The 22,889-nt window shown below is 35.8% G+C and overlaps 2 protein-coding genes across 6 annotated transcripts in view; one reads left to right on the plus strand and one right to left on the minus strand.

The window, feature by feature from the left end:
* The window catches only part of EFCAB7 (EF-hand calcium binding domain 7), a 46,669-nt gene extending 29,863 nt beyond the window's left edge, over positions 1-16,806 (minus strand). For all 3 annotated transcript variants that reach the window (XM_066268989.1, XM_066268988.1, XM_066268987.1), the window contains exons 1-6: positions 16,675-16,806; positions 14,589-14,776; positions 8,781-8,992; positions 8,074-8,160; positions 7,341-7,536; positions 6,781-6,902 (exon numbers count right to left, since the gene is read on the minus strand). In XM_066268989.1, the coding sequence (XP_066125086.1) occupies positions 6,781-6,902; positions 7,341-7,536; positions 8,074-8,160; positions 8,781-8,992; positions 14,589-14,775 (804 nt within the window). In that variant the 5' untranslated portion in view covers position 14,776; positions 16,675-16,806. The remainder of the gene's footprint in view (positions 1-6,780; positions 6,903-7,340; positions 7,537-8,073; positions 8,161-8,780; positions 8,993-14,588; positions 14,777-16,674) is intronic.
* Positions 16,807-17,066: 260 nt separating this feature from the next.
* ITGB3BP (integrin subunit beta 3 binding protein) overlaps positions 17,067-22,889 on the plus strand; it is a 58,658-nt gene continuing 52,835 nt past the window's right edge. Inside the window, exons 1-2 of one of the 3 annotated variants that reach the window (XM_066269003.1) lie at positions 17,067-17,188; positions 18,311-18,445. Coding sequence is in view for 2 of the 3 variants with exons in the window: in XM_066269002.1 (XP_066125099.1) it covers positions 17,176-17,207 (32 nt within the window). In the remaining variant the exon portion in view is untranslated. Of the gene's footprint in view, positions 17,208-18,310; positions 18,446-22,889 lie in introns of all 3 variants that reach the window. The other 2 variants (XM_066269002.1, XM_066269004.1) reach the window with 2 other exon arrangements.

A 22,889-nucleotide genomic window follows, 5' to 3' on the forward strand; every position in this document is an offset into this window, starting at 1 on the left:
ATATGTGTACTTTTAATTTTCAGAAATTAAAATGTGACCTTAAGTTATTGGAATTCATTTTCATAAGTATATTGCTCATGACAGAAACAAGTCATTATATATGAGATTTCAACAACATCCCTATGAGGCAAGATAGGGTAGATATAAATTCATCATTTTAATAAACAGAGCAATTGAGGTACTCAGAGGTTATTTCAGTTCAGATTTTTACTAGCAATTTGTATAAATATCAGGTCTGGTGTCTAAGACTTTTAGATCAATGCTTTTACTATTAGATCATGTTTACAAAAGAAAATATGCTCAGAGTACTAAATTCAAATATTTTATAACTCAATGAGGTTCAAACTTGGGCTTGAGCCAGAAGTTCAACTGTTAGTAATGAATAAGAGTATGTACAGACTTTCATTTAGCCTCCCTGTAAATCTCTGGAATAGGAGTATCATACGGACTAACAACAGATGTGGACATTACCTCAAAGCCAATTGGCCTTAATATAATCAACATGACCTTGGATGATGAAGACTGCTACAGAGAAGAAAGGAAAAGTACACTCATAACGCATTTAGATAAGTTACTTTTTGAGATACTTTGAATTAAGATTCTGACATCAAATGGACAACATTTAAGATGTTTTCCTTTCAACCAATTTTGACTATAGCATTATCATATGGAAATTCATCCAATATATTTTATAAATATTTTTTTATATTTACCCATCTGGAATGGTAAGGGATACTAGTTTAGAATTACAGAATGTTAAAAGTAAAAGGAGACTGAAAAGCAATCCAGTGCAGACCTCTCTTTTGATTGATGTAAGTCTGAAAAATAAAGTGATAAGCTTGAGTTACAATTCTTGTTAACTGCAGGACTGGAACCCAAGTCTCCACACTTTCTCTCCAAACTATAAGCTAAACTCAAAATTATGTTCTTTTTCACATTTAAATATCTGCCATGGTTATTTTTAAAGCTAGAAATTAAAGAAACATCACATTTATCAGTTTTTATAATCTATATCAAAGTATTATCATTCAGAATTATTCGTATATTGAAATATTAAGATAAAGAAATTTAGTTTTCTTACTAAAAAATGTAGATTTTAGTAGCTGAAAATTTTTCTTAAATTTATATTGTAATTATGGTCATAGCAACTGCCCCATCCCAATTAAAAAATGTTTAAATAAGCCCTGGCCAGTTAGTTCGGTTGGTTAGAGTATCATCCCAAAGCACACAGGTTGCCAATTCTATCTCCAGTAAGGGCACATGCAATAACAAATCTATGTTCCTGTCTTTCTCTCACACTCACTAAAATCAATAAATACATTTTTTAAAAATGTATAAATAAAACTAAAAGTATTGTTCTTTGCCAGGTACACATAAGGTGAACATAGTTTGTGGTATCTGGGAAACTCGAAGATGAAAGAATTCTACCGTGTGCTCATGGTACTTCTATGCACAGTGCCGTGAGCTGACAGAAGCGGCCTTTATAAAAGTTAGCTGGGAAGAGAGTTAAACATTTTTAGTAGAAGTCTTTCAAAATTTCCAATTCTAGAAAAGGTACAGGTAGAAGGGAATTTAGAAATTTCTTTGAAAAGACAGCCAATCAGAATATAGGGTTAATGAGGCTGGAGATTTTTAGGACAACAGTTGTTGTAAAACAGAAGAATGCCACATTTACATCAACCAAACTTCAAGTAGTAATCAGATTATTTTGAATACTAATAACATTAATAAAATAATTTGTAGCTCTCTTGTTTAAGATTCTTAAAATCTGCCAGTTATTAAACATACAATGCTTATTTAACCAAAATTCCTTTCAAAACAAATACTTTCAATGACACAAAGCTTTTTTTCTAGTACCTAGATTAAAATGTTATAAATTAAAAGAAAAAAGTAGTAACAAATTGGATGGCTCATGCAAATAAATCAATTTGAAAGGATTATAGATTAAACTGAAAATTAGTATTGTAAGAAAAATGCAAAAGGTTTAGTTTTTAAAAAAATTTAGAATGATAGCCTGACCAGGTGATGGTGTAGTGCATAGCGCACCGGCCTGGGATGCGGAGGACCCAGGTTCAAAACCCCGAGGTCACTAGCTTGAGCGGAAGCTCATCTGGCTTGAGTGTGAAATCATAGACATGACCCCATGGTTGCTGTCTTGAGCCCTAGCTCGCTGCTTTGAGCAAGGGGTTACTGGCTTGGCTGGAGCCCTTCTTCCCTCCCACCCACTCCCATCAAGCCACATATGCCAAAGCAATCAATGAACAACTAAGGTCCGCAACAAAGAATTGATGCTTCTCATCTCTCTTCCTTCCTGTCTGTCTTTGTTGGTACCCTCTCTCTAAAAAAAAAAAAAAAAAAAAAAAAATATATATATATATATACACACACACACACACACACACACAATACATATTTATAATGATAGACTAAGAAATTCCATAAATAATGTAATCTTTTGACAACATAATGCAAAAGAACAGTACCTTGTAATTCTTATATGGGGCATAAGATGGCGCTATATTCTACCGATCCAGGTAAATTCATATAAAAGGAAAAAGACCTGCTAATTTGTTATATGCAAATTTTACTTTTATTCACAATGTATGAGGAAATGCTAAAAAGCACAAATTAAAAATAGCAAAGTTGAATAATATAGCTGTCAAAAAACAAATATATCAGTCAAATTACATTTTTTTATTGGAACACCTGAGAGAATGTGATTTGCTTTGACATAAAATCTGTATTATTATTAAAGTTTTAGGTAAGGTACACTTATTAAGCAATCATCACCATCATCATTAGTGTTTTTTTATAAAGATACATTATGTCACATATTTATTAGAAAGCTATTTGTTTTTCATAAACACAAGTATGTAAATAGTTATTATTGAACTTTTTGTTACTAAAGAATTATAAACTATAATTAAAAACAAAGCTTAAAGCCTGATCAGGTGGTGGTACAGTGGATAGAGCATTGGACTGGGATGTAGAAGACCCAGGTTCAAAACCCTGAGGTTGCTGGCTTGAGCACAGGCTCACCAGCTTGAGCATAGACATGACCCCATGGTCGCTGGTTTGAGCCCAAAGGTCGCTGGCTTGAAGCCCGAGGTCAATGGCTTGAGCTTAAGGTCACTGGCTTGAGCAAGGAGTCACTAGCTCTGCTGTAGCCCCTGGTCAAGTCACATATGAGAAAGCATTCAACGAACAACTAAGGAACTACAACGAAGAATTAATGCTTCTCATTAATTCTGTCTGTCCCTATCTGTCCATCTCCCTCACTCTCTGTCTCTGTCAAAAAAACAAAACAAAAAAACAAAGTTTAAATATTTATAAGGACAAAATTTGACATGGATTGCCACCTAATTGTTGAATGGATCAACATTTTAAAACTAGGAGAAACTTATGTTAAAATTTTTGTCTTCACAAAAATTAAATTAGCCATTTCAAGTATAAAGTGTTTATATTTGTATTGTTTCATATGTGAATATATACTACATACGTTACACAACATATACATATATATTTATATACATACATGTAAAATACACATGTAGGTACAGTCTAAATTAGGAGTCTAGAAATAGAAGGGCTTGAATCGATGGAGTTTACCACTCATCATTTAGAGCTACATTTTTTCCCTTTATTTATTTATTTATTTATTTATTTATTTGGGAGAGACTCAGACAGGAAATGGAGAGGGAGGCAGAGAGGGAGGAGAGAACTAGGAAGCATCAAATTGTAGTTGCTTCACTTTACAGTAGTTGTTCACTGATTGCTTCTCATACATGTCTTGACACGGGCGCTCAAGCTGAGCCAGTGACCCCTTGCTCAAGCCAGCGTCCTTGGGATCATATTGATGATCCCGCACTCAAGCCAGTGACCCTGCACTCAAGCTGGCAAGCCTGTGCTCAAGCTCACGAGCCCACACTCAAGCCTGCAACCTCCAGTTTCCAACCAGGATCTCAGCATCTCAGGTCAATGCTATATCTACTCTGCCACCACTGGTCAGGATGGAGTTTTCTTTAATGCTAGTAATGACTGCCAACTGAAGCTATTCTTCTCCCAAAGAAATATTCCTGACCCTGCAGGCACATTATAAATCCTAAGCAAATGGAGAGAATCCAAGATTAAGGAATGAATAGTGATACAATACCTATGTATGGCATGTAGAAAGTAATACATGCATAGTCTCTCTAAGGGTCTTATTTTCATCCTATAATTCAAGTCCCTTACCAATTGTTGAACTTATTATTTAAAATCTGGCTTATGTGTACCCCATTACACCAATTTTCTAATTTCTAAAAAGATCCTTTTTCTCTGAGTTCCACATTTCTCCATTCCACATGAAACTGAGGTGCCCAAACTTATTTAAAACAGATTTAAAGTATCTGAAGAAAATTAGTTTAACAATTCTTTTAGTAACTTATTTGATCAATCTCAATTAAAACAAATTACACACTAACTATATTCATAACCAAGTACTTCTCAGAATTATTATGAAACTTAGTATACAAAATTCATAAAGTAAGTTCAAAGTAAAATGCAAACAAAAAACTGAATCCTGCTGAAAAACAAAAGGGTTACAGATTTTTTTTAATTTTAGCTCATCTAAGAAATATCAGATAGTAAACAACAGTGGGCAATATCAAGATCAGAAATAAGATATAAAAAGTCAGTTAAATAATATAAAGGAAATGAAATATTTCCAAAGACATTAAATTTTATATGAACGTCATTGAATTTAAATGTCAGTATGCCAGCTTCTTTCAATCATTAAATTCTCCTAGTACCTTTTACCTAATTACCAATTATCGTTTGCTCTTGATGTCTTAGATGCAAAACTTAAGTAGTCTTTTGTTGTGGCCTACATACTAATTTTGGCATTGTCTATAGGATCTGTCCCTTCCTTACTATGTTCAGGCACTTCCCTATCTATCATAATAGGTCTAACTATCATTACTTTGTTTTATATTTTTCTCTTTTATTTCTTTTTTATTGAATTTATTATGGTGACATTGGTTAACAAAATAATATAGGTTTCAGGTGCACAATTCTACAATACATCATCTATATACTATACTGTATGTTTACCAATACATCATCTATATACTTTACTGTGGGTTCACTTGACCCCAAGTCAAGTCTCCTATCATTACTTTATATCTAGGTATCTATCAGCCTCTCAGACAGTCTCCGTAATTTGAGGTCTCTGTACACAGTACACAATAGGACAACTTTTCTTAAATTAATACTTTTATCATGTCATTCCTTTATTAAGACCTACAGGTGATTCTTGGTTCTGTAATAATATTAACAACACTATTATTAATTAAAGTGAATACACCATGCTAAATGTTTTATATATGCTAGATAATTTAATCTTTCAAAAACAAATTAAACATAATTGTTCCCAATTTATAGATAAGGAAACTGAGACTCAAGAAAGACTGCTCACTAATTTACAAAGGTCACATAGTTACTAACTGATAAAGCTGAGATTCAAGCACAAGTTTGTCTGTATCCAAAGCTCTTAAACCAGCACTTACAATAGTGCTTGGCAGAGTAGTTACTCAATAAATATTTGTTAAATAAATTAATGACTAAGTGAAATACTGTGCTATATTACCTTGGTATGTTAATAATCAAATGAAATTTTTCATTTTTTAAAATTCAAGGTCCATATTTTATAACTAAACAAAATAGCTGGCATAAATTACTTCTTTAGTAAATATTTGTTGAGTATAACTAGATTAAAGGAATTGTATTGGTATGGGCCCAATTAACAAGAGCATGACACAGAGAAAATATCTTACTATGGCTTTTATATAATCCATATTAATGTTTGTTTATATTTCTCTTTATACTAGCTAAACTTATAATTTATTTATACTTTGAATCAAAACACAATATTTAACTAAGATAATTTTATTAACATTTAATTTAGTTGCAAAATACATAAAAGCTTCTATTGGTGGAAAATAATATTGCTGGAACATAAAATATTGTATGTGAGCATGTAAGACATACACACCAAATTGCTTAGGGTGTATAGACTCCTAAACAGTCTGAACAAAATTCCTTAGAGATAATGTTTTAAAATTTTAATATAGAACAAATGTCACTGTCTAGCAATTTAAAGATATAAGGGACTTCAGAGATCAATTACAAATACAGAGTTGTTATTTGAAACAAAAATGTAGCTCTGGAGAACAATCAGTTCAGTTTTCTAACAGCAGTTATAGTCTGTGGCCATAACCATTTCCCCCCCTTTCCCAGAGGTCTCTAGGCACACATTTTTAATGTACCCTAGCAGTTTCCAGTTAATGTTTTATATTTCTGTAGCTATTATTTTCTGTTGAAAGAAAACTAGTAAAGGTTGAATCTAGAAACTAAAAACAAAGGAAGATCAATATTAACACTCTACAAATATTGACTTAGCAAAGTGACTTTGTTGTTTTTCTCTCATAGGAATTGATATTGAATGAATGATTTATTTATAAGAAACACCTGTGAAAAATATTTGTTAAAACAAAAAAAATTGCTTGGTAAAGTACATAATTAGATAATCTATTCCTCCAGTTCAAAAATTGAAGAGTGAACATTTTCAAAACTTAAGACCTTTTAATAATATTCTTATTCATCATTTTCACTTTAAAATATTAGAACTGGTTTATTGGTAAAAATGAATTACTCCACAGACTTTACTGGTTCTCTGCAGACACCAAATAGTTATTAATAAACTTCATGTTAATTCTTATCTATGAATTTAAAATACTATACCTTTATTGAGTTTGGCTCAGTTAATTTTGAGTTTCGGTTACTATTAGCCCCCATGGTAATTGTGATAGAAACAGATGTTTTGAACTTTCTGGTTGCTGCCAGTAAAGAACTCCTGATGTCACCTGTAACAAGTAATAGTTATTTGGCCTCATATTATGAAAAAGATGTCAAAATAAAATTTGCTTCTAAACACAATATAGTATAAAAGGTCTGTTTATTAAATTTGTTTTTTGTTCTTTCTTATTGAAATAAAGTCAGAAGTTTTATCTTTATCAGATTTTAATGGTCCCTAATTTATGGGCTACTAATAAGACTATTTCAATACGTCACCTTTTAGCCTGAATTTTAGTTTTAATAAAATACAAGCACAGCCAAGTCAAGTTCCATAATAAAATTTTACTTCAATAGATTTTTACAGCTAAGAGAGTTCAGAAATGACAGCAACACAAGTTAGATTCTAATTTCTTTTATCACTGAGAAGTGAAGATGGAAGGAAAAATTTATTTGAACATAACTCTCCATCTTTGATTAAGAAATCTTTAGTGCCCAAAAGTAAGTACCTTTATTTGAGACTGTTTCTTGGTTGGTTTTTCTTATGATTCTAGGTGATGGTTTTGGAACTGGTGATGGGTCCCTTTCAGGGAATCCTTCAATGTGGCTTCCAAACTGTTGACGCTTCAGTTTACTGTCAACCTCCAGTTTTTCTAGAGTAGTTTTGAGACATTGCTCATTGGTTGTCATATATAATTTACAAAACTACAGGAAATAAAAAAGTAGTCCAGTGGGTAAAACATTCAATCATACTTTTGAGAGGAGAAAGCAAATGCACATTAGTAGGCAAGGAAAAGACTGACTGATGGAATATGTTTCCTATTGAACTAGGATACTCATTTTATTTTCTTGAATCACACTGACCACCCCCAAGTAACCTAGTGAAACAGCCATGATTCATTGAGGAAGTCCCACTCTAAGTGAAACTAAAATGTTACACAGAGAGGTAGTCCATTATTACTTTTTACAAGACATGCAGACTTGAATTTGTTCTAAATAGTTTTATGATTCTTCCACCCAAGAAGAGGCATATTCCTGGGAAAGTCTGTGTGTATTTGTGTGGACATGCATGTATTTTAACTTGCTTATATTATTTTAACGTAATCATCTGATTACAATTGTGGGACTGGAGTGATTAAATTTCAAGTACAATCAGTACACAATATATAAGTATATTACTGCCAACATTTAATAACACATCTACATAGTGAGAAAATTTACATCAATATGAGCTTTTTGTACCTTGATGTAGTCAAATTTGCCATCAGCATTTACATCAGCCAAATTTATTACAGTATTTACTTCTTCTTGAGTCATCTTCTCACCTCTCTAAAAAATACAAGATTTATTTTAAAGCAACATGACTATCACTCGGCTATGCATGGGGAGAGGGGATTCATTTTAATCTTTTCTACAAGTTTGAATACATGGTTTCATTATGTCTCAGAATGAGTATTATGTCAAGTAAGAATGAAACTGTTATATAAAATAAAATCTCACAATTTTAAGTTTTGTAAAAGTGTGTTGAATTTCAGTTTACTAAATTTGAAAAATGTTTAACATAGACCCAATAATATCTACTATTAAAATTAGAGTAATGATACTCTCTCACATTATAACAAGAAACAGAACGGATTCTGAATCTCATTAATACTTTGTTTCTCATTTACTTATCACATATGAATCACTGATTTACAGAGTTCTGAGAAGGAAAAATTGCAAGGAAATACATGGGGATTGCCACATGGGGTCAATTTTATACTTTATCTTTTATTTATAAAGCACCATTCATCCAAAAGGATCCTTAAGTATTTTATAAACAACACATGTGTGATTCATTTCACCTGCCAATGAAATAGTTATTTTTATTGTGGACTTTGGTTGCCAAAGGTAGATTACAAATTGTTTTGCAAAATACACATATTACAAAATTGTTTCGCAGCTCTTACCTTTGTTAGAAGTTTATAAAGGTCAGTATGTAAAATAGAACCATCATCATTTACATCTAATTGCTTAAATGATTTTAGCAGTTCTGCTTTTGAAGTAGGTTTTTCCTTTCTTAAAATTACACAAAAATCATCAAAATTCAGTTTGGTGGTTTGAGGAGTCCAATACTTATTAATTGTTTTTTGAGATGGATTTCTTCCTGCATTCTGAAGAGCTGCCCAATGAAACAAGTATTATTTTTTATAGTAAATTTGGAATTGCATTTAAGTATACTTTTTTCTTTTAATTATTATATATTACAATATTACACAAAAGTACACACATACCAATATATTATCTTTGGTTTTAATAATCTAGTGATATCAATGTATGCTGGCTATCAAAACAATTTATTTCTTCTTTTCTAAGTGAGAGGAGGGAAGATAGCCAGATTCCTGCATGGACCCCAACCGAGATCCACCTGGCAACCCCTGTCTGGGGCCATGCTCTCAATCGAGCTATTTTCAGTGCCTGAGACAGAGGCTCCACAGAGCCCTCCTAAGCACCTGGGACCAATGTGCTCAAACCAATCGAGGCATGACTGTGGGCGGGGAAAAGAGAAAGAGAAAGGAGGAAGGAAAGAAGAAGGTGGTTGCTTCTCCTGTGTGCTCTGATCGGGAATGGAACCCAGGACATCCACATGCTGGGTTGTCACTCTACTATGAAGCCAACTGGCCAGGGCCTATGAAAATGTTTTTAAAAATAAAAAATATGCAAATGTTATCAGCTAGAGAGTCTTGGTCTATTAATGCCAGAATTAAATAGATTTTTCCTATTCTGATAGTGGATTCTCAACCTACATAATTTAACTACCTGACAATATCTGATTTACTTCATAACAGTGCTTAGAGAAAAGAAAAGATTAACAGCAACCATCTACTTAATTGTTTTGAGGACATAAGAATAACCACAAAAATCATAAATTATTACTTTTTCTGGTTCAACAAGTATCTTAAGAAAATGAAAAAACAATTAGTTTGAGAATAGTACTGTCACCAAGACATGATATCTAAAATGTTGATCACTGCTAGATACTAGTTTCAAAAACATAAACCATGCTCCAAATGTCAAATATATGCACAAAAAGTATCTACTTACAGCAATACCTTGTTAAAAATCAAGACTACTATAGAGCCGCAATGGTCAAATCACTTTTCATTTTTAACCAGAACATTTAAAAATAGTCCTATAACCAGTTATTCATGAACCATTCCTATTTTAAAAGCCACGAAAGACAAAGAATTATGATGTGAGAAAAACTTTGTATATTTGCATACATCATATCACAATAAAATATAATGGTTTCAAACAACTGTAGATATTTTGTACAGTTGAATAGGAATAACTTGGTAATTGGCAGATAAACAAATCTCTGCAAATTAAGACTTAATAGTGGCCCCGGCTGGTTGATTCAGTGGTAGAGTGTCAATCTGGCATATGGAAGTTCTGGGTTCGATTCCCAGTTAGGGTACACAGGAGAAGTGACCATCTGTTTCTCCTCCCCTTCTCCTTCTTTCTTTTGCTCTCTCTTCCCTTCATGCAGCCATGGGTCCATTGATTCCAGTGTATTGGCCCCGAGAGCTAAGGATGGCTCATGGAACCTTGGCTCGGGCACTAAGAATAGCTCTGTCGTGAGCATGGGCCCCAGATAGGCAGAGTGTCAACCTGAAATGGGGGTTACCAGGCGGATCCCCATCAGAGAGCATTGCGGGAGTCTGTCTCTCTGTCCGCTCCTCTCACTTAAAAAAGAAAAAAAAAAGACTTAATACTTTCTAAAAACAATGGTAAATTTCCTAAGCACTATAAAGGGAATTAGCAGAACTTATAACCATTCTGAATTGTGCTACCAGCTTCTATTATAAAACCTTCCACTGAATATTTCCAACCTTTTAAAGTGAGATTTCACAAGATCATTTGTTGTCAATCGATACTAAAAAATGGTAATCTGGATATTCTGCAATATAATACAGATCTATATAAAGAAGTATCTTCAAGGAAAAAGGAATAAATACAGACATCTGTGAGTTCATTACATTGTCCATTCACTGTACACAAGCATTAACACAGAATGATTTTTCCCCCCAGAGATATGAGCTTCTTGGCTCCTAAATTTTATAAATAGAAAGTCTACACCTGAAGTGTAAAATTGCTACCTGTGGTCATGGTTTACGGTTATTAACATATGAGAAGTCCATAGACCAAGAGCAATGTTTCCACACTCCAGAATATGTCAGTGCATCATTCCTAGATAACTTAAAACTTTGGCACAGAAACAGAAACAAGATCATTATCTAGAGATGTCTTTCAGAGCTAACAAAAGGTGTAATAGTAGTAACTGATATATTCCATTCACCTAGAAGGCTTTTACGGACATTTGTAACAATGAAGATAACTTTTTTTTTCTATAAGTTTACTCTGGATGTAGACAAAAACTTTGATTACCATGCTGCCCTAGGAATAAAAGTATATATTTTGCTTAGTTTGTAAATGGACAATTCCTTGATTCATCTATTAAGAGAAATATTTTAGCACTCCATCCTCAATCAACATTTACTCTTTAAAAAGCTGGGCATACAAGTAGGACCTAAATGAAGTTGCGGTTTGATGTCAAATGCCCATGTAAAAGAAAATAGCATTTCATCCAGTTTTGAGAACTCTTTCCCACAAATAATAGCTCAGCATACGCTTGTTATCTTCAATAGCAAAATATTTTTAAAAGATCCTGTTAATTACAGAACTTTCTCAGAATAAAATCCATTATGCCCCAAAACATGTACTGTATTTAAGAAATAGGTGTAATTTAGTCATTTATAACCTAACTCTAACCTCTAGTTTAAGAATTAGTTGGAGCCCATTATTAAGTCTGATAAGAAAAAACATGTAACTGCAGATGTTTAAAGGTTTACACCAAGATACTTCTCTTTTGCCAGGGTTTACTTTAATCTTTGATATGAGTCTATAATACTTTTATTATCTATAAGATGGGGGGGAAAGGAATTCTAAAGTTCAGGTACTGGTACTGCTTTATCTGAATTTGAAATGGAATGTCAAAACCCCTGTTATCTGCAGCAGTGGCAGAAGGATATAGATCAAAGACATAATAACAAGAAACAGACATCACTGATTCACACAACCACTTTTCCAAAACCTAGATTATGTAAAATCAGTCATTACAATATTACAAAGAGTATTTCACTATAAAACCAAAAAAGTAGATAGCACCAAAGAGACAAACACTACATGATTATACTCCCAGATAATTCTATAAGACGGAAAACACCTTAGTAATACAATACTCATTGATTCGCAAACTAAATGCTATAGTAGCAGAAATCATGTTACACTTTTAAACTTTTTTCATCTCAGCCTATTGTCATGATAATAAACAGAAAAAAACTTAAACTATAATTTATAGTAACATATAAAATATTTTACATTCCCCCAAATGGACTTCCTCAAAACTAGAGATCTTACTACATAAAAAACCCAACACATTGCAAAAATATGTCTTTTTATTTAAGGAAACTGCTTCTAAAGTTGGCAAAATAATTTAGTTTCTCTACTCTAAAATTATTAGCCTTGATAAAAATAACATGAGGATTCAGTGTTGTTGTTTACCACTAAACAACTAAAGACCTCCACATCACTTGATACACCTGGCAAAGACCAAATTCATTGTTTTCAGGGATATTTGAAACCAGAGGAATTTACAATATTTAATGAAGAGAAGCAAAGAAAAGATCCTCCCACAGACACATACAAAACCAAACTAAACCAAACCAAAACTAAGCCTAGAACTCTTCATTCTCTTTTAAATTTTCAATTATTTTCTAATACTTCTCTTTTACAACCACTCACTCCATTTTAATATATCCTTTACATCAGGGGTCCTCAAACTTTTTACACAGGGGGCCAGTTCACTGTCCCTCAGACCGTTGGAGGGCCAGACTATAAAAAAAACTATAAACAAATCCCTATGCACACTGCATTTTAAAGTAAAAAAACAAAATCGGGAACAAATACAATATTTAAAATAAAGAACAAGTAAATTTAAATCAACAAACTGACCAGTATGTCAATGGGAACTATGCTCCTCTCACTGACCACCAATGAAAGAGGAGCCCCTTCTGGAAGTGCAGCGGGGGGCGAATAAATGGCCTCAGGGGGCCGCATGCGGCCCGCGGGCTGTAGTTTGGGGACCCCTGCTTTACATTTTCTTCAATATAGGTCAAATTCAGAGTAGTGATTCAGATGCCAAAAGTGTTTTAAATCTATTGTACATCTTAAAGTATCAAAATGAGAATTTAAAAAATATGCTTAAACCAAACAATAAGCATTGGCAAGGATGTGGAGAAAAAGGAACCCTTGTGCATTGTTGGTGGGTATGGCCACTGTGGAAAACTTCAAAAAATTAAAAATGGCTTTTATAACCTAGCTGTTCCACTTCTGGAAATTTATCCAAAATACTACTTCAAAAGAATCTATGTAGCCCTGTGTTCATTGCAGCATTATTTACCTAGCCAAGATTTGGAAGCAGCCCAAATGTCTATCAGTAGATGAGTGGATAAAAAGCTGTGGTACATTTACACAATAGAATATTACTTAGCTATAAAAAAGGAAATCTTATCCTTTGTGACAGCATGGATGGACCTGGAGAGCATTATACTAAGTGAAATAAGCCAGTCAAAGACTAGTACCGCCCTGGCCGGTTGGCTCAGTGGTAGAGCGTCGGCCTGGTGTGCAGGGGTCCCAGGTTTGATTCCCGGCCAGGGCACACAGGAGAAGCGCCCATCTGCTTCTCCACCCCTCCCCCTCTCCTTCGTCTCTGTCTCTCTCTTCCCCTCCCGCAGCCGAGGCTCCATTGGAGCAAAGATGGCCCGGGCACTGGGGATGGCTCCTTGGCCTCTGCCCCAGGCTCTAGAGTGGCTCTGGTCGCAACAGAGCGATGCCCCAGAGGGGGCAGAACATTGCCCCCTGGTGGGCGTGCCGGGTGGATCCCGGTCGGGCGCATGCGGGAGTCTGTCTGACTGTCCCTGTTTCCAGCTTCAGAAAAATAAAAAATAAAATAAAAAAAAGACTAGTACCATATGATTTAACTCATATGTGGAATCTAATAAAAAAAATAATGAACTGACAAGCAAAATAGAGATAGATTCATACATAGAGAATAAGCTGACAGCTGTCGGGAGGTAGTGGTGGAGAGATTGAGCAATAAGGGACAAATAAAAAGAATAACTTATGAACATGGATAACAGTATGGTGATTGCTGGGTGAGGGAAGTAGGAAGGAGGGAGAGGAGGGTATAGGAGGGTTAAATGACGATGAACAGAGACTTGACTTGGGGTGATAAACACAGAATACGGTGTACAAATGATGTGTTGTAGAATTGTGTACTTGAAACCGTTATAATTTTGTTAACCAGTGTCACCCAATAAATTCAATTGAAGAACAAATTAAAAATAAAAATAAATAAAATTTAAAAATTTTAAAGCAAGTAATTGGTAGAAGGTCTAATACTATACAATTTTACAGTTGAATAAAAGTAACCTGGTAATTGGCAAATAATCATTTGTATAAACATTGAAAGTTTTATTTTGAAATTCCTACAATATGTAACTATATAAAATGGTACAATAGCATAATGTAGTAGTTCCATTGCTAAAACCACTAAAATTGGGATGATTCAACAATGTAATTCTAATTCCAGTCTTTCTAATTTATTAACTTTCAACAAATAAGGCAAAATACTTAAATTTAAAATTTTTTTTTACCTAAGTAAAGTTGATCTTTAGAAATAATATTTTCTAAGCTGCTTTTGAAAACAGTTAAGTAGGCAGCTCTACAATTCATATAAAATACCTCTTCTTCAGTCAGTAGGAATTTCTTTGTTTGAGGACTCTCTGAAAGCGTTGATTTATGACTGGAGAAAGCAGCATCACTTCCTGGACTGATGGCCATTCTATTAGAAAATAATTTTTAAAACTGGTTTAATTAATGTTAATGTCACCTTGCCTTTCAAAGCAGAGGGGGGGGGGAATCAAGACATTAAAGTTTTTATTTGTGGGGGAAAAAAAATGAACACTGTAATATGCATAAGGTTGTATTATATGTTAAATTAGAACAGGCATTTTACAGTTGCTTTCTAAATATAAACAAATATAAACAGTTTTCTAAATATAAATATATAAGCAGTTTCTTCCTTATTAATATATGTATATACCAAAAGAACAAAGCCGAAACAAAGATGTAACATAAACACCAAAGAAGACTCACCGGGCAAAGGAAAAACCCACATCTGTTCTTTCAAAATAACAGGATAGTAAGTGGAGACTCTTCATAGAATGGTCATGAGGATTAAATAAGTTAATATATGTGAAGCATACAGAACAGTTCTTGGCACAAATTAAATGCTAAATCAAATGTAAGTAATGAAACTCTACAGCAATAAGACTGTGGATATAATGTGATCGGCATCCATCTCCACAGCAGGATCAAACAGGTCATTTCAATAGTAGTCTCAAATTTTACGTGACTGAATTTTTAAAATCCCATATATAGCATTATCATGAGATTGTACTGTGTACTATTGCTAATAATAATGTTTTGGGTTTATATAACACCTCTGCTCATAAGAGCTTAAATAACTGTCATACATCATGATTTATCCCTCTGTGGTCAGGTATTTTTGGTCCATTTTACAGATAAGGAAATTGAGAGACACAGTATGGCCAATTTAATAAGTTGCAAAAGGCAGTAAATTTTGATAACAGTTTCTTCTTTATTAATGTAAATGAAAGCTTTCATATATAATAGTTACTATTGTACAATGCACTAAATTGTGCTGGTGGTCTAACAGCTTCCAACATTATTTTACCCAGCTCTGGCTTTTAAAAATACATTCTGGCCTAATAAATTGAATATTTCAAGTTCAACAATAAGATGACACAGGTAGGGTCCCCTTCAGGACTCATTGGATTCTTACTCAAGAGGCCTAAATCACTTGCACCTTCTTGAATTATATAGGTCTTTTACACTTGGGAAAGAAAGATAATAATCGCTTATCATGGATGAAGTACCCTATTTATAATACACAGACCGCCTGCCTGACACTTTCATATCACACCAGATTTAGAAGGACCCCATAGGGACGTGGTGTCACAGTCTGGTTACTGCAAATTGGTATCACTATAATTAAGCATCAGTTTTAAACATATATGCGTGCACATATCTCCTCAAAAATGTGAAAGAAAGCCGGTCCAATAAAGAAGGGAGAATATTCATTTTGCAGCTAGCAATTTTAAAATGTAAGGTTTATTGGTTATTATTTTTTTTTAGGCTCGTCCTCGAAGACTCTTTCCAAATAAGGTGACGCCCTCACGTGGAAATCCCACGGCAGAAATGTTCCAGAATTCTATTCTTTCCCTTTCTGATAGGAGAGACTACACTGAGCTTAAATAAATATATAATTGTATGCCCTCAGGCTTGGAAACCTCCTTCATTTAAAACTCTAGCCCGAGACTCAGACAGGGGCCTAGAGAATACATTGCAGCAAACGGCTCCATAAATAACCAGCCACACAATAGCAAGAAAAATAAACTAACAAGCGCCTAGGGCTTTTAAAGGGCCAAGTGAAAGCAGCCAGCCAGCTACACCGTCTCTATACAGTGAAATATGTTCGCAGCTGATCTCAGGCAACATCTCTCTCCTGTTGTATTCCTCTGGGCATAAGGCTGCATTTATACGTAGATTTTAGGTACCTATAGTGACCAAGTGTTGGCAAGACAGAAGAAGCAGGTGGGAGAAAAGTGGAACAGTAGGGACAGAACGCGCAAATAGAGACAGCGAGTTGATGGCTACCTAATTCCAGTTTACAGACGAGGAAGCGTAGCCAATTCTCCGCACGGATTCCATAACCAGCTCACCGAAGCCGGACGGACCTCTGCCTTTCTTTAATTACCATGGCAACTGCACCTTTCCGCCACCGGAAATAAGATACAGAGCACCTCCCCCTAAACGGTCCGGCTAGACATCTAGGGATCGTTAATTCACAGGGATAGGGGACGATCCTGTTGCTCCTCTATCCGGGGCTCTTATGGCCAGAACCATGAGAAAGGGTCCCGTGCTGACCTGTAAGGCACTAGATGCGATCCTAGACTAACACGCCCTGCCTCCTTTCCAAGTGGGCACTCGGACCCGTTGTCGTGGAGACGGTGTTTCCGAGGGGCTACATTGAGTGTGACACAGCGTCGACCGCCCATTCGCCCGCGCTTTTCAGGCTTCTGCGTTTACTTTGGGAGGTTCTGTTTTCGGAAGAGGTTCCTCGGTCGGTTTCATCCAGCGGCTGTGGTCCTTCCCTGAATGTGGAAATGCCGTAGGTATCTCCTCCCCAGGTATTGCTGTTTGTGGCCCCGCTCTGTGAGCGAGAAGAGTAAATAATCGTTTTTATTTTTCTCCTTTTCTGAGTATAAACTTGTCTCTTCCCTGGACAGTTCCTGGTGCTTGGTACCCTCATCCATCTCTGCTCATCTCTCTGCCATAGTTACCCGGTAGTCTTTGTCCACTTTAGTTCTTATTCTCAGAGGCTTTTGACTGATTTTATAGGATGCGGGCTGTATTTAGAGATGTATTTTAGTGCTTGGAGTAATTCCTAATGTGGTTAACAATACCGAAAAGGAATAGAGTAGATTGAAACACGCCGTATAATTTGATAACGCCCGTCATTGCCTACATTAGCGTGGTGAGTAAACTTGTGGGACAACTCAAGAACTGGGTCTCAAGAGACCTGAACCCAGGTCTGAAAAGAGGAAGTGTAGCCAATTCTGGCGTCAATTTCCTTATTGCTGCTCTGTAGAAACTTTTAAGTTCAGTTAAGAAGTTTTCCTTTGGGGTGGAGGGATTAATGTCTAACATGTAAGATTCTCTGGCTGTCCCTTGTTCCCAGGTCGACTTAGGTACTCCCTCCAATGCATTTCTAGAGTACCTTATTCCTCTGTTATTTTCAGGTTTGAGTCAAGTGCAAAATAACACAGCAAGGGAAATATTGTTATCAAATAGGAATTGACACAAAAAGAAAGATATAAAGAAATAATAACCTATATTTATTGAATCTTTATGATTTGGTACAGTGTTCAGCAAATTACCTACATTTTCTTATTGAATTCTAAAAAAGGACTTTAGGAGGTAGGGGCTGCTATTTAATTTCCAGATAAGGAAAATCAGCACTTAATGTGATGTCATACACAGTATAAATAAATGTATTTTACTTATGCCCTTGAAAGTTATGGATTATAGGTCCTGGCCGGGTGACTCAGTGTCATCTGGTGTGCCCTGGTTGCGGGTGTGATCCCCAGACAGGGCACATACGAGGAACAACCAATGAGTGCAAAACTAAGTAGAACAAATTGATGCTTCTTCTTTCTCTCTTTCAAATCAATGGAAAAAAATTCTTAAAAGTTATGGATTATTAAAGAGATTTTCCTCTTTAATTCCCCAGAATGAAGCGAGAAAACTTGTCTTCCTGCTGCTGCACTATAAAAAAACAACAACAACCCTGCTAGCCCTTTTGTGAAGCTGCAAGGACAGTGTACAATAGCAAAATCCCTGCTCAGTAGGAATGCAGTGAATACTGGTGTGTATTAGTAAGTGGTGACACTTCCTGAACTGTGATCCTGTTCTGTTACAGGTAGTGGGGAACCAAAAAAAACTATTAAAAGTGGAACTTTGCACAACTGTTTCCTAGCATATTAGCAGGTACATGTTATGTTAGAAGAGTCTGTGGTAAATTCCAACAATCAATACACAACCTTAAAGTTGAGGTTGACATCATAAGACATATACATATTTGACATAGAATTTACATTTAGACTTGCATATAAGAAACTTTTAAAAGTTTTTTTAGAGTTTATTTATTGATTTTTGGAGAGAGGAGGGAGAGAGAGAAAAAGAGAAGGAGAATGAGAAAGGAGGGGGGAAAGCAGGAAGCATCTACCAGTTAGTAGTTGCTTCTTGTATGTGGCTTGACCCAGCAAGCCCAGGTATTTGAACCACAGGCAACCTTAGTGTTCCAGGTCAGTGCTTTATCCACTGCGCCACCACTGGTCAGGTTTCATATAAAGAACTCTTAAAACTCAACAGTAGAATCTGGGCCGGTTGGCTCAGCGGTAGAGCGTTGGCCCGGTGTGTGGAAATCCTGGGTTCGATTCCCGGCCAGGGCACACAGGAGAAGCACCCATCTGCTTCTCCACCCCTCCCCCTCTCGTTCCTCTCTGTCTCTCCCCCTCCCGCAGCCAAGGCTCCATTGGAGCAAAGTTGGCCTGGGCGCTGAGGATGGCTCTGGTTGCAACAGAGCAACGTCCCAGAGGGGCAGAGCATCGCCCCCTGGTGGGCATGCCAGGTGGATGCCAGTCGGGCGCATGCGGGAGTCTGTCTGACTGCCTCCCTGTTTCCAACTTCGGAAAAATACAAAAAAAAAAAAATTGCAGCATAAAATAATGGCTCAAAGACTTGAACCAATACCAAATAAAAAGTTATATGGTTGGCAAATATGCATTTTGTTAGACATCAGGGAAATGAAAATTAAACTATATTGCAATACTATTTAACACCCAGTAGAATGACTGTATTTTACATTTTAAGAATACCAAGTGAATATTAAATCTTAGTGAATAGATTTGTTTGGCACAGAGGTATGGGACTAGATTCTATGTATTCTAGGCTTGAGCAAATAATAAGTATTGAAGATCATGGGAGCTAGATTTTCAATGTTGGATAGAGAAATTTAAAATATTTTGCCTTGGTATTGGAAGTATCACTATAAAATAATGGATTTTAAAATATACATATGAAGGTAAAAGTAGATAGAAATGTGTGTGTGTTCTGTTTTAGTTCTACCCATTGCCTGTAAGCAATGACATAAGTAGCAGTGAACATATCTAGTGCTCAGATCTTGATTTATAAATGTCATTATCCACAAAAAAAAAAAAAAGTCTCATTGAAGGAAAAACTAATTCTAGGATGAGGACACAGAACATTTTTTTTAAATTTTATTTAGAAAATTAACTTTAAAATGATGACATTGATCAATAAGAGTACTTAGGTTTCAGGTAAACATTCTATAGCATTTTTTTTCTTTCTAGTGAGAGGAGGGAAGGTACCCTAACTCGGATCTACTTGGCAAGCCCTCTAGGGGGTGATGCTCTGCCCATCTGGGGCATTGCTCCATTGCTCAGCAACCAATCTCTTCTTAACGCCTGAGGTGGAGGCCATGGAACCATCCTCAGCGCCTGGGGCCAAGTTGGCTCTAATCAAGCCATGACTGCAGGAGAGAGAGAGAGAGAGAGAAGTGAGAGGGGGAGGAGTGGAGAAGCAGATAGGTGCTTCTGTGTGCCCTGACCGGAATTGAACTGGGGACATCACATGCCAAACTGATGATTTACCATTGAGCCAACTGGCTAAGGCCTATAACATTTGAACTGTTGATTATGTTGTATACCTATTACCCAAAGTCAAATCATTTTGCATCACTTATATTTGTCCCTCTTTACACCCTTCTCCTCACCCTTCCTTCTCACCCTTCCTCACCTTCTCCTGTTCCCTCATAACCTCTTCCTACTGGTAACCATTACACTTTTATCTATGTCCATGAGTCTCAGTTTTATATCTCACCTATGTGTGAAATCATACAGTTCTTAGCTTTTTTTGATTTACTTATTTCACTCAGGATAATGTTCTCAAGCTCCATCCATGTTGTCATAAATGTCACTATGTCATTTCTTATGGCTGAATGGTATTCCATTGTATATATGTACCACATCTTTATCCAATCCTCTATCAGGTGACACTTTGGTTGTAGAAGGTAACAGTAATGAATACTTTATTAATGTTTATTTTGGGAGTACCCATTTAGGTGAAATAATTTTGCAGCGTTTCTCATTTTAGTCAACCCAAAGAACATCTTGGCCCTGGCCAGTTGGCTGAGGAGTAGAGCGTCGGCCCAGTGTGTGGATGTCCTGGGTTCAATTCCCAATCAGGGCACACAGGAGAAGCAGTCATCTGCTTCTCCACTTCTCCCCCCCTTTTCTCTCTCTTCCCCTCCCACAGCCATGGCTCAATTGGTTTGAGCACACCATCTGGGGCATTGCGGATGACTTCGTGGAGCCTTCCCCTTAGGCACAAAAAATAACTCGGTTGCGAGCATGGCCCCAGGTTGGGCAGAGCATTGGCCCAAGTTAGGGTTGCTGGGTGGATCCTGCTCAGGGCACATGTGGGAGTCTGTGTGTCTATCTCCCCTCCTCTTGCTTGGAAAAGAAGTGTGTGTGTGTGTGTGGGGGGAGAACATCTTAGCTTCCATTTATTTTCTGGGGTCATTATTCCCAAATATATATCTTTTGCTTCAGTAATAATACTTTAGCTAATTCTTTATTAATCTTTTAATAAGCTTTTGACACTATAAACATGTTCAATAACTGGTTATTGTATTGACCAGTTTTGTCACAAAGAATAACAGAAGTTTCATCATTTATTTAAGGGCTTTCACATGGTGACCATATAGTGAGTTACTGTGTAACCATTATGAATGTTGAACATAAGAGTATGCTCTTGAATGAAAGGGAGAATGCAAAGACAATATAGGAGATTCTCCCTCCTTTTCTCATTCCTATATGTAGAATGGAAAAAATATCAGTTTAGATAGCTCAGTCTACATCTAAGGAGTTACATGGAATGTGAATTTGGCCATTGCCTTTCATCAGAGGATTTCTAAGTATCTCATAAGCATGCTCAATAATCCTAAACACTCCTGTGAAGTAGCTGGCAATATTATCATCCCCATATATGTAGTAAAGGAATAAATGAAAAAACTGACAGTATACTAAGTCATATTTTTATTTTCCATTAAGAAATTTTCTACTGGTTTACAGGCCAGTATTATTAACTTTATGAAGCTTAGTGAGATTATGTGATTTGCCTAAACTTACTTAAAGGGAAGAATTTGTTATAGCATCAAGTCTCCCTGAGTCTTCTCACATTTACTAAATTTATCTTTCTACCCCCACACACCCTCTTACCCTTAGGTCAGCTATTCAAAATGATATGCAATCCAATGTTTTATTTTAAAAGTTCTGTAAGAGAACCTCAAACCATATAATTTTATGAGTTTTTGAGATGTCATTCCTAGTTCTTAATTAATAATCAAAATGATAGTTCACATTTTTAAGAATTTCTTTAGTGTTAAAATATACATAACGTCAAATTTGCCATTTTAATCATTTAAGTGTACAGTTCTATGGCATTAAGTACATTCACATTGTTGTATAATCACCATCATTGTTCTCCAAAACATTTTAATTTTGCAAAACTGAAACTTTGTACCCATTAAACTCCCTATTCAGTACCCCTGACAACCACCATTCTCTTTTCTGTCATCATGAATTTGACTAAGTACCTCGTTTGTGTGAAATCATATAGTATTTGCCTTTTTGTGATTGGCTTATTTTTCAAGGTTCATGTTGTAGCATGTGTCAGAATTTCCTTCCTTTTTAAGGTTGAGTAATATTCCATTGTGTGTATGTATATATTCAGTGTGTGTATATACCATTTTGTTTACCCATAGTCTGTTGATGAACATTTGCATTACTCTTTTTTTCTTTGGCTATTGTAACTCATACTGCTGTGAACATGGGTGTACAAGTATCTATTCATGGCCCTGCTTTCAATTCTTTTGGGTATGTATATACCCAGAAGTGGAATTGCTTGATAATATGATAATTCTATATTTAATTTTTTGAGGAACTGCCAAATTATTTACCATAGTAGTTCTACCATCCTCTAGTCCCACCAGCAGTGCACAGGAGTTCCAATTTCTCCACTTACTGGCCAGCACTACATTTCTGGGTTGTTTTTTTTTTGTGTGTGTGTGTTTTTTGTATTTTTCTGAAGCTGGAAACGGGGAGAGACAGTCAGACAGACTCCCGCATGCGCCCGACCGCGATCCACCCGGCACGCCCACCAGGGGCGAAGCTCTGCCCACCAGGGGGCGATGCTCTGCCCCTCTGGGGCGTCGCTCTGCCACGACC

Source organism: Saccopteryx bilineata, chromosome 3 (genome assembly GCF_036850765.1).
Source record: "Saccopteryx bilineata isolate mSacBil1 chromosome 3, mSacBil1_pri_phased_curated, whole genome shotgun sequence".
Lineage (NCBI taxonomy): Eukaryota > Metazoa > Chordata > Mammalia > Chiroptera > Emballonuridae > Saccopteryx > Saccopteryx bilineata.